Genomic DNA, 12,256 nt, shown 5'->3' with positions numbered 1-12,256 from the left:
TATATATATATATATATATATGGTTAATATTTTTTTTAAATAACTCAATCCTTAAAATCTAAATCAAAATTTGGAAAGATGGCAGGTCTCTTTACCAACCTTACACATTACTAGCTTTTTAACATTGCAGGTAGTTTATATTACATTTCCATACACATGCACTCAGTTATGCTCCAATACAGTCTGAACATATAAAAATTCAAGATACTTTATGAGGTCTCATTGATAACATCCTGATTTAGAACATAAATTATAGGTCCACTTGGTTTGGTTATTTTATTCTATATTGCAGCCAATTTGCTTCTCATTTACCTCAATGTCTGGATTTGAGAACAAGTACAACAAAGAGGCACAGGGCCACCTCTGGCCATACATTCAGACATCACTAGCCAATCTTTATTGACAAACTGGATGGATTGTTGTTAATGTTCCTTTAATGGTAACCAGTTCAGATGGTTACCATTGGCAAAGTGGTACAATAACGTAATTTCCCAATGTGTGCAGCTCTATTTCCATACTGAAATGTAGATTTACAAACAAAATGTTGAGACCAGCACATGTTTTCTTAAACAGTCTTTTTATTCAAAGTTGCTTCTGCAAAGGGTTCTTATCGTGTTCCAATAGTGACCTGCCACACTCTGATCAGGTTGTCAGTGTAGCCAGCAAACAGGGTCTGTGGGGAAATAAAAGAGGGTAAGAAGTCAACAATAGAACAGCTGGTTAGCTAACAGCATCTTCTTTTCCCTAGCTCCCCTCATATTTGCAGGACTGTCAGCAGTGAACATCAGAATGAAAAGTGAATAGGTATAATCACCGGGGCCACAAGACTACAACAACAAACACAGTTAGTGTGCCTGTAAAGTGCCTGAGGAGCTGAGAATCAAATACCTGTCCATCAGCAGACCAAGCCAAGGAAGTACACTGTGGGGGCTCGGCCTTGCTGTTTGTGCTGATCACTTCCTGTCTCAGCTCATCCACAATGATCTTGCCTTCCAGATCCTGCAAGGGAACAAGAACCACAAGAGAGAAGATTTGGATCAGTGGGAACGCACCACATCCTCCTACAGAATAAGGCTCTTTTAGATCAAAGCTCAGAAACAGCCTCTGATATCATCATTAAATGCAGCTAGCATGTAGAAGTTTCATCACCGCCTATCCTAATTGGGAGATGTTTATGACGAGGACTCACCCAGATCTTAATGCTGGGGCCGGTGGCGGCGCAGAGCCAGTAACGGTTGGGGCTGAAGCACAGGGCGTTGATGGTGTCACCGCTATCCAGAGTGTAGAGGTGTTTGCCCTCGTTCAGGTCCCACAGCATGGCCTGACCGTCCTGAGCACAGAAACAACACTTCAATGACCGATTCCCACCAAGCTCCACATGACCTTCATCAACAGGTTTCACCGTTGCTCACAAACAGCCTCTGGTATCATCACTATTTAACAGATGCATGTTTAGTTTTCCATCACAGCAAACCTGAAAGCTCAGTTTGATTTTCAGATCAGAATGAACACAGTAAGCCAGTTTCACGATCTGGCAGGTTACCTTTCCACCAGATGCACACAGGGAGCCATCGGGAGAGACGGTCACTGTGTTCAGGTAGCCGGTGTGTCCGATGTGGTTGGTCTTCAGCTTGCAGTTGGCCAGGTTCCACACCTAATGGGGGGGGGTCAGGACATCGATCAGCTCGTTAACAATGGCAGAAACATCTGAAGAAGCTGAGTTTTCTGCTCTCATTAACTGAAATATCTCCTCCTCACAGAGAATGTAGGATAATACATGCAAACTGTTTTAAATCATTGAGCAAATGTGGTATAAGCAGAGGAGAGTCTTCAGATAGATCCACCCACCTTGACCATCTTGTCCCAGCCGCAGGAGACGATAATGGGGTTGCTGCTGTTGGGGGAGAAGCGAACGCAAGACACCCACTCAGTGTGGCCTTCATCCTGCAAAATAAAAAAAGAAATCCTCAGCACACATCCAACATTCAAAAGTAAAATAATAAATCTACTTGAGTTTGTTGTCAAAAAGCACAACTAAAATTTCGTCTGAGGTTTCTGCCGACTGTTTCAAGTTGAAAGTACTTCTGGCAAAACGTCAATTCAGGAAAATTCTACTAAGGCTTCTCGCTACCCGTAACATCAGCTCGTCGCTCACCTGAATGGTGTACTTGCAGACTCCAAGCGTGTTCCACAGCTTGATGGTCTTGTCCCGAGAGCCGGACACAATCTGGCGGTTATCAGCAGAGAAAGCCACGCTCAAAACATCCTTGCTGTGTCCAACAAACTGGCGGGTGGTGGCGCCGCTGGAGAGAAGAGCACAGCAGATCATGATAAACGGTTTCACAATTCAAGACATCCAAGGAATAGTATCCAAATAAGGATCACTTGTCTCCAAAATGCCAAAAATATTGTTTTATTTTAAAAGGCTGCACTAGAAAGTCAAGCACTTTTCTTGTGAACAATTTCTTCTTTTTATCCACCACTTATAAACTAATTCAAATGATAAACGATAAGCATTCATTACATAAAGTTAACATACAAAATCTTAGAAAGCAAAAGAAAAAAGATATGAAAGTTGAATGTCAGACACTTAACAATCGCTGCAACCTTATTTGATGACAAATGCAGATGCACTGAAACATTTTCTGTAATCCATCATACTTTTAAGTTTCAACTGCTTCATTAACGCTGTACTTCAAACTCGTGCTAGGCTGGGAAAAGGACAAAGGCCTTTAGCTGTTCTCAATTCTAGTTTCCTAAGCTTAGTGAGTTCTAATAGAGCAATACAAAACCTCTCTGTCGGTGGTTCACGCATTTCTGTTTTGTTAGAAAATAAAAGGACACTATTCATTAACCAAAAAGCATTTGTCCCGTTATATTGAGTTAAATTAATGGATTTGTGAACTTAAGTTACAGAAAAACCATGGGTTCCCCATATTCAAAACAAAATAGTCAAAGATCTAAGTCAAACGTGTCAAACTACAGTCCTCATAAGCCAGGGTCCTTGTGCTAACAACTTCTGCAGAGACCTGCTAGTAAACCAGTCACTTGATTCAGGCATGTTAAGCTGGAGGAACGTGTGAAATCATGCAGGACACCGACGACTGGGAACTGGATTTGGACCATTCGGATGTAGGTGGATGAGAACTTACGTGGTGAGGTCCCACAGGCGCAGGGTCCCGTCCCAGGCTCCTGAGAGAGCAAACTGGCCATCTGAGGAGATGACAACATCACTCACGAAGTGAGAGTGACCCCTCAGGGAGCGCTGGGGGATGCCATAGTTGGTCTCATCACGGGTCAGTTTCCACATGATGATAGACTTGTCTGGGAAACAACACAAACACATGGGATTCTTCACTCATGGGTGATCTCTCAATACCTGAACACATTTGCTGAGTTAGCATGGCTTACTAGCTCTTACGGTGCCGGCAACATGAAATGCCGTAAGATACATTTATTCAACATATATGTTGAGGTTATATGCATGTAGGCATCTTCGGTCTGTTGAAGTCATAGTAAAAGTACTAAAAAGATCATTTACGTTGTTCAATAGATGACGCCACATAGCATATGCTAACCAACATGGAACCTCAACTCTCCTTCATTTGAAAAATACCGAGTGTTAACAGAGATTAAATCTTTACAGTGCTGTTTTCACTGTTCACTTGTCACATGTAATTCTCTCCGTCTTCATACTGTTTTATCAAGCATTAGTTAAATGTGTTGCTAACTGCACAATGCTAGCTGTAGCCATGTTGGCGGAGCCGGCGGGGGAAGCCTCACCTCGGGACGCCGACAGAATCATGTCGGGGTACTGGGGCGTAGTGGCGATCTGGGTGACCCATCCACTGTGGCCCTTCAGGGTCCCCCTCACTGTCATCTGCTCGGTCATTTTGGCGAGGTTTGATGGTGCCTATCACAAGGATGGATTCGGATTCTTGACAGGTTCGGGCAAACCTAAGTCCTCATCGCATCTAGGCACGGAGGAAAAGGAAGAACGTACCCGGATGCAAACGCTATCAGGGAGTGAGAGCTCCGCAAAGGACTCTGGGATATGTTGTCTTTGCTCGTTTTGAAGTTGAATAAAAGGGACAGTTAAGACGAGGTTCTGAACACAATTTTACTTTTTTTTAATTTTAATTTTAATTTTTACTTCAAACGCGGAGAAGCAGTATTCAGTTTTTATACACCAAAAATCTGGGTAAAACTTCCATAAAACTGCAAAGATGCTTAAACACTGAATTCCTTTAAATCAAGGATAAACCCCCACCTGTTTAGAGTTACCTTTTATTCATAATAACTGGAACATTAATCAATATATTTTATGTATATTTGCTTGATGACTTTGATGATAGCCTTTGATAAAATGTAATGTTTATTGATTGTTTCGTCATTGGTTAGTGTATATGTTTATATGATGGAAATCACTTTGAAATGCCTTTGTTGGCTTAAAAGAGTTCAGTTAGGGGCATCATTATTAAGTGTTTTTTTTATTTTATTTTTAGAAAATGAAAGAATCTGAGGGCTGCACAGTGGCTGTCGCCTTGCAGCAAGAAGGTTCTGGGTTCGATTCCCGGCCCCGGTCTTTCTGCATGGAGTTTGCATGTTCTCCCTGTGCATGCGTGGGTTTTCTCCGGGTTCTCTGGTTTCCTCCCACAGTCCAAAAACATGACTGTCAGGTTAATTGGCCTTTCCAAATTGCCCCTAGGTGTGTGTGTGCACGGTTGTTTGTCCTGTGTGTCTCTGTGTTGCCCTGCGACAGACTGGCAACCTGTCCAGGGTGTACCCTGCCTCTCGCCCGGAACGTGAGCTGGAGATAGGCACCGGCACCCCTCCCGACCCCACTGAGGGACAAGGGTGAAGGAAAATGGATGGATGGATGAAAGAATCTGAAACATTCTGCAGTATTGCAGGATGCTAATAACTGAACAGAAACAGCACAGAAAATTATTTTTTGCTCCATACTTGACTCCTCTTGCTCTCACAGCTTTTATAGCTGTGAGAGCAAGCTATAAAAGCTACAGATCCTATTACTCATCTGCATCAACACTTTTAAAGTTCCACTTAACACACATTTCAAATATCTTAGATTAATACAACTGCACAAATCCTCACGTTTAATACTTTGTACCCTCTCATTTTTATTTTTACTTTTTTTGCAAATCTGCAACATAGTATCGTAGCAAGTTCGGTCACCTCAATCATCACATTACTTTTCATGTTCGTTCACAGTCTGTCACAGTCTTCTGTTATCTTGTTTAATTTACTATTTCTTTTCTTTAAAACTTACAAAAACAGAACCATATTGGGTGCCGTTTGTAGCTACGTAATAATAAACAACAGTATTGTGTTACATTCACCAACTTTCATTCTTGTCCTGCACCCTTTAGCATCTATGTCTCAGAATCTGTGAGATTTCTCAGATTAAAAGATGATTTAGTTCAATCCAGTGTCATCTGAAGGCATTTTAAATAGGAGTACATGTTAAGAGGTCCTTATATATATTCCCTGTTTAAAGCAGAAAGGAATCCATTGTTTAAAAGAAGTCCAATTTGATATTTGTCCCAAGAGGTAGGGGACACAAAAAACATGTGGAAGATGGTGCTCTGGTAAGATGAGACTGAAATTTATCTTCTTGACTGAAATAAAAACCTAAATATGTGGTGGAAAACTAACACTACAACTCACCCTAAACACCACTGGGAGACATATTGATGGCAGCATCACTCTGGGGAGGCGTTTGTTCAAAACGGTAACAATAATGCAGCGTCATTTCGGAAGAAAACCTGTTCCAGGTGTACACTGGATTTATTTACGTGGAGTAAATGGGTGCTGAATGCAAACACACACCAAATCTTTCAGATTTTTATTTGTAAAACAGAAAACCATGTGTAATTTTCACTCCATTTCACAAATAAGTGTTAAATGTGTAGGTCTATCAAATAAAATCTCAATAAATGACCCAGTATTTTGTGGTTCTGATGTGTCTATATATATATATATATATATATATATATATATATATATATGAAAGATTCAAGAATTATCAATTCTTTTACTTATTTATGATTTGATGCCTTCTTCAACAGATACACTGACTGTACAGGTACTTTGATGCATGCATTAAAAAAAAATCCAGTTTCATAAAGGTTTCCTTGATTTTGCATCATTTATTTTGTTATTAAATATGAAAAGTGTTTCTTGTTGCTATGTTTCTGAATAAATGACAAAACAATCGTAAAACTTGAGTTTATTTTTATCTACATGTTGGACTGACCATAGTTTGTTTATATATATATATATATAACTGGACAAGTAATTACAAAAACAGCTGAAATCTTTTACAACAAAAATGCACAACCAAGCAACAATGCTCACAAAGTCAAGGTAACACTGTAGGGTAAGATTGGATAAAATATAAAACTTTAATCACAAATCAACTTCATTATACCAAGAAAATAGTGCTGAAAGAATCTGTGAAAGCAAAAAACACAAAGCAGATAACCACCAGCTTATCATGGCATAACATAAAATAATGTTTTTTTTTGTTTTGTTTTTTTTATTGACTGAAGTTTGAGTACTTGAATAAAGAAAAACGGGAAGACTTCTCTTTCTTGAATAGTTTTTCAGATCTGATTTTGTTCAAATTAAGATGTATAAACGTGATGCTTCCAGTCAAAAATCTGAACAGACTGACATGATAAACACATTCAAGAAACTCTTGAATGAGTAATTATTGCGTACTCTAGCACTACAGATCCTATTACTCATCTGCATCAACACTTAAAGTTCCACTCAACACACATTTCAAATATCTCAGATTAATACAACTGCACAAATGCTCATGTTTAATACTGTGTACCCTCTCATTTATTTATTTATTTATTTATTTATTCTTGGGAAAATCAAATAGGGGCAAAAATGTAACAAAAACACTGCAGCATTTGTATAAATGTGAATGTCCTTAATCAAATAATCTGATTAATCTGAAATACAGTTCAGATGTTCTAGAATTGGTTCTATAAATGAAACTTAATCATTTGCACACTTGACAATTTGTGACGGCCCAATTTTTTTCCATCAAACACACGCACGCATGCACGCACGCACGCGCGCGCGCGCACACACACACACACACACACACACACACCTACACACACACACACACACACACACAAAAGACATTTTAATAGGCGTGAGTACAACTTTTAAATCCACTCAAACATTTCCACTTCCAAATAAACCTGAACCAATTCAGGGAACTCTCCTTAAAACTGTAGTAACATTTAGATAGAAATATGTTTAAGTGTTAGAATGCTGCGTGTAGTATAATGTAAAATGAAGGCAAAACATCAAATAACATATATCAATGTACACAAAACTCAACTAATGTATATTTGTGTGTTCTGTCCACATTCTGATTATATTTCCAATATGTTTCCAAACATATCAACATATTTCATGATGTACACGTACAAGGCAGAACAAGCACGACTTTAACAGGTTGTTGAAAAGTCTGCAGGTGTGTGTTTTAAAAGACAGCTGACCAGTGGCGTTTTTTTAAATCGGTCATATTGGTAGTTACCCAGGGAGACATTAGAAAGGGGTGGCATAAGCACCTGTTTTCTGTAGGTTGAGGATTACATAAGTTTATTGTTTTTATATATGTACTGTCAATGAAGAGTTCTCACACCCTGCTTGTTGCTGAAAGTAGGAGTATGCTTTGTGCAGGATTGTATTTTATCCAGAAAAGGAATTTTAATTTCCTTGATTTTGATTGGTTTGAGGTGGAAGGGAGGGGGGCTTGCCCTGGGCATTCAAAAAACACCACTGTTCATGATAAAGATTTGCAAAAAAAAAAAAGTACTGAAGCACCAAGAAATGAGTCCGTCTGAGAAAGATTTGTTGTCACACAAAACGAATGTCACCTGATAACAAAGATAGTTTTTGTTGCAAATTAAAAAATCCATACAGCAAAAAAAAAACAACAACAACAACAACTCTGGGACATATATCGCTGAGAGAAAGTCAAAGTTGAGACCAGTGAAGAATTATTATATGTGTAATTGTTTCAAATGACATTATTAAGTACTGGTTCTTAAATTCAAAGCTAAAGTTGATTCACACACACACACACACACACACACACACACACACACACATATATATATATATATATATATATATATATATATATATATATATATATATATATATATATATATATATATATATATAAAAAAAACCCAAACACATTTAAGTCAGCAGCAAAAAACTTCTACTGTTGTCCAAAATACTGTAAGTAACAATCTTCGATGATTCGAACTGCATCAGCTGAGGACGCTTATTTCCCACGGCAACACTGATTGATCCAAAATACTGCAAATGGTTCCTTCATATTTTACTCGGTAATCAAACCAATACACAGGAATGCAAACTGTAACTGGAGAAACATAAAAACAATATGCAAAACTAATACAACACACAAAATGTAAGCTTTACATTAGTTGACTTAATGGTATTTTGAAGGGATCTTATATGTAAATAATGCTTACTGCAAACAAAAATGAATATTCTGTCGTGTCAGGGTTTGACTGGAAGTCCCACATGCTGTCAGAGTGCTAAACAACACTGCCATGCACTAATATTTTACAACAATCTCAAACGACATATTATTATAACAGACTATCTGCACAGTAATTCCCTTCCTTATGTGCCAGGGACGTCAGTGACTCCCAGAAAACTTCCACTGGTTATCAAGCAACCGCGTAACATCATCAGCAACAGGTTTCTTTCCCATCAGAGGTGAATGTGGAAATGCAGAGTTCTGTCGCCCCCTCCTGGAGAGTCTCTGTAATGCAAGATCTGAGTGTGACGCAGAGGCATCAGATATGAAGCTCTTCTTCAGTAAAAGCCCTTTTTGTTTCACTCTCTCTGCCCATTTGTGTGTCCTCTCCCCGCCGGGGCTCCATTTGTCTCAGGGCTGAGAGAGTCGCTTACGTTTGAGCTTCTGCCTCGCCATTTCCTCCTTGTAGAAAACACACACAGAGAGAGGACAAGAGAGCACTGACTCCAAACTCCTCCGTAAAAAAAAAAAAAAAATCCCATCCCTTCGAACATCCATCCATCCATCGGTGAGATCTGGATGAGTGCACACACCGTCATACAGCCGCTATGCCACTTGTGGTTACCACACGTCAGTCACACTCTGTTAGCGAGGCACTCTTCTACTCCAACACTGACATTTGGACTGTCCTTCAAGCTAAAAGTCCCACTGCCAGTTCATGGCTGCTTTCGCACTGCATTGTGAGTTTTACAAAAAGGCTAAAAAGGTCCTTGTTCTTTATCTTTCAATATATTATATAATAGGATTTTATTTTATTTTTTAAAAAGGGAGGAAAAAAAGGCTGTTGGGGTAGTAACACTGCTGCAAAATATACCATATCAATATGTACAGGTCCCATGCTGCTGGTTAGTCATCACTGCAAAAACAAACAAACAAAAAAAAAAACAAAACACAAAAAATAGCAAAGACTGATTAGCTTTTAAGTTGCACAAGAATTAAGCACGGTTTGCATGCGTTATCATTATTATAAACTCAAAAGCATGGATTGATATACTTACAAATAGTCTCTGTGTTAAATTAGAGTCAGTATGTGTAAAATCAGTTGAAAAGTCATCTGTGTATACTTTGACTGTGCTCCCTACTCCCTAACTGCACCTTTAACGAGCTCAAAGGTGACGACTACTCAGAACTGCATAAATTACTAAAAATGAAAATTCAAACGCTCACCTTATGCAAACAGCCTGGTATTGGAAGCCCGTCATGTCCCTGCAGGCCAGACCAGAGGTGGACAGTTAACGTTTGCAACTCAGCGGTTTTTTAACCTTAAGTGGACTGAGGTCAAAATAACACTTTATTTTGGTAAATATTAGAGTTTAAAGCACCTTTCACAGTTCCTGGTAAAAATGTGTAAAAAGCCCTAAAATAAATTGATTTTTTAGTGCAGAAACATAACATCGCATTTAAAATACAGAAAAATTCAGCATTTGCTTTTGATACATTTTTGAAAACAATTCCATGTTCAAAAATAATTTCTTTCTTAAAGAATCATTAAATCAATAATATATATAATTGATATTTTTGTAATGTCAACTATCTTTTTAAGTTCAGACAAGGAATGTTTAATGAATAATTCATCTTCTTGTTACCCTCAGTTATAGATATGACATCAGAAAGTCCCAAATCTTTTAGCAGCTGTCAGGCTTTAACCTCAACATATAGTCAGTGCATATTGCAACCATAACTATTTACTGTCTGAGAATAGATAAGGATATGGTGGTATAGGACTATATGCCATAGTTTGACTAAAGGAAAAAAAAAAAGCAAAAATAATAAATAAAACAAGACATGATAGATGAGAAGCAAGTGAAAATAAAGAGATAGAGTAAAGAGGGAAAGATACTGTACCACAGGACAGGGGGCCTCAGGGCCAGAAGGAGGAAGAGGAGCAGGAGAAGAAAGCCCTGCCTTCACAGAGTGACCTTTACTCTCATCGCAGCCCTGTGAGAGGACGTCAGTTACACATTTACAGCCACCAGGAGGAAACTCAGAGAAAATGATAGGAAAAATACTGAGAGCGAAGGAAACACAAAAGGTCTTCAAAGAAGAATAGATGAGATTGAGAGAATATCAGGTATCACAGAGCATGTGTGTGTGTGTGTGTGTGTGTGTGTGTGTGTGTGTGTGTGTGTGTGTNTCCATGATGAGGACATACCACAGGACAGGGCTGGTCCAGTCCTGGAGGACCTTGTTCTCCCTTGTTGCCCTTCAGACCTCTCTTCCCCACCGTCCCTCTGTCACCCTGCGGCATGAAGAAGCCAGAAGTCAGACCCACATAAAGAGAAACAAACTAAGCTGCATAGATTATAAACTGAAATCATAGCACTAATGTAACAAAATATTACATTAGTAACTAAAAAGAATAGAAAAAACTTCAATTTCAGTAAATGTATTGAGTGGGGAGAAACTTTGGGATAGCTTTTCAACAGAAACAACCAATGATAACCCATTTTCTGTTTTTACTTCTGGTTTCTGAGATAGGTTATGATGTGATGATTTATAACGAGGGTCTATTTATCCAGGGTCTTTGAAAGAAAGAAAGAAAAACGAAAAAAAAAAAAAAAAAAAAAAAAAAAACCAGGCCCACAGCATCACAGATCCTCCACATACTTAAAAGCTGCAACAAGGTGCTTTTCCACATATCCATCCTTTGTTTGAGGCCAAACCCACCTGGATATTTGTTAAAGAATCTCAACTCGGTTTCATCTGACCAAAGGAAATGCTTCCAGTTAAAATCCCACTAGCATTTAGAAAACTTCCTGGTTTCATTCACGTGTGTGATAATGGACCAGGAAATATTTTTCCCAATGTCTTTTTTTTCCACAAAATACTTCAGTTGCCTTTAACGTAAAGACATTATCAGGACAAGAAGTAATTATGTCAGCTGTAATTTAGTTAGAAACAGCTATTTCTCTTTCTCAGGGATTTCTCCTCCTCTTATTAAATGTTCCAAATTTAAAGGTTAGCTACTTTTGTGTTTTTCTAAATGAAACATTTTTATTTATTTATTTTTACTCTTCAACATTGGTCACAAAAATATCTCTGCATCTGTACAACCTAAACTAACCTTGTCTCCTTTTTCTCCTCGTTCACCTTTGTCTCCTCTCAGACCCGGAAAACCCTGAATGAAGAAAAGACGAGACGGTTCGACAGATGTTTAAGTCGAGGTAAAAAAAAAAAAAGAACCATCAACTAAATTCACTTCGACAAACTCACATCTAGTCCCGGCTCCCCCGGTCGACCCTGCAGACACGCATTTGAAAAATCACACTTGTTATTTATTTATTTTTTTTAACAGAAATCAAATGAGGTTTATAAAACATACATTGCAGCTTATTATTGATTTACCTTTTCCCCCTTTGCACCTGGAAGGCCCACTAACCCAGGGGCCCCAGGTGGGCCCTGGTGGCCGTCCAGCCCCTGCAGATGAAGGTAAACAATCGTTGCTGCGTGATACAAGCGACTTAGCTGTATGAATATTGGCAAAGAGCATCACTTACTTTGTATCCAGGAGACCCATGCTCCCCTTTCTCTCCCTTGATCCCAGCTCCTGGTTCGCCCTGCGTTGTGATAGCACAGCGGTTAGGATCCCAGCACACACACACACACACACACACACACACACACACACAC

The 12,256-nt window shown here is 38.9% G+C and overlaps 2 protein-coding genes across 5 annotated transcripts in view; both read right to left on the bottom strand.

The window, feature by feature from the left end:
- Positions 1 to 558: 558 nt before the first annotated feature.
- Positions 559 to 4,005, bottom strand: rack1 (receptor for activated C kinase 1). Its single transcript, XM_007548342.2, has 8 exons — positions 3,784 to 4,005; positions 3,153 to 3,324; positions 2,156 to 2,303; positions 1,849 to 1,944; positions 1,544 to 1,654; positions 1,190 to 1,330; positions 889 to 999; positions 559 to 673 (listed from the first exon to the last, which is right to left on the bottom strand). Exons 1-8 carry the CDS (start codon positions 3,890 to 3,892, stop codon positions 608 to 610), a joined length of 954 nt encoding a protein of 317 aa, XP_007548404.1. The 5' UTR covers positions 3,893 to 4,005; the 3' UTR covers positions 559 to 607.
- Positions 4,006 to 8,918: 4,913 nt separating this feature from the next.
- The window catches only part of LOC103135664 (collagen alpha-1(XXIII) chain-like), a 157,922-nt gene continuing 154,584 nt past the window's right edge, over positions 8,919 to 12,256 (bottom strand). For 2 of the 4 annotated variants that reach the window (XM_016669595.1, XM_016669597.1), the window contains exons 20-28: positions 12,124 to 12,183; positions 11,972 to 12,043; positions 11,840 to 11,866; positions 11,691 to 11,744; positions 10,779 to 10,865; positions 10,472 to 10,564; positions 9,794 to 9,832; positions 9,625 to 9,633; positions 8,919 to 9,028 (exon numbers count right to left, since the gene is read on the bottom strand). In XM_016669595.1, the coding sequence (XP_016525081.1) occupies positions 8,978 to 9,028; positions 9,625 to 9,633; positions 9,794 to 9,832; positions 10,472 to 10,564; positions 10,779 to 10,865; positions 11,691 to 11,744; positions 11,840 to 11,866; positions 11,972 to 12,043; positions 12,124 to 12,183 (492 nt within the window). In that variant the 3' untranslated portion in view covers positions 8,919 to 8,977. The remainder of the gene's footprint in view (positions 9,029 to 9,624; positions 9,634 to 9,793; positions 9,833 to 10,471; positions 10,565 to 10,778; positions 10,866 to 11,690; positions 11,745 to 11,839; positions 11,867 to 11,971; positions 12,044 to 12,123; positions 12,184 to 12,256) is intronic. The other 2 variants (XM_016669598.1, XM_016669596.1) reach the window with 2 other exon arrangements.

Source organism: Poecilia formosa, unplaced genomic scaffold (genome assembly GCF_000485575.1).
Source record: "Poecilia formosa unplaced genomic scaffold, Poecilia_formosa-5.1.2 Scaffold26, whole genome shotgun sequence".
Classification (NCBI taxonomy): domain Eukaryota; kingdom Metazoa; phylum Chordata; class Actinopteri; order Cyprinodontiformes; family Poeciliidae; genus Poecilia; species Poecilia formosa.
The sequence above is the reverse complement of the archived record's forward strand: the minus strand, read 5'-3'. Positions and strand labels throughout refer to the sequence as shown.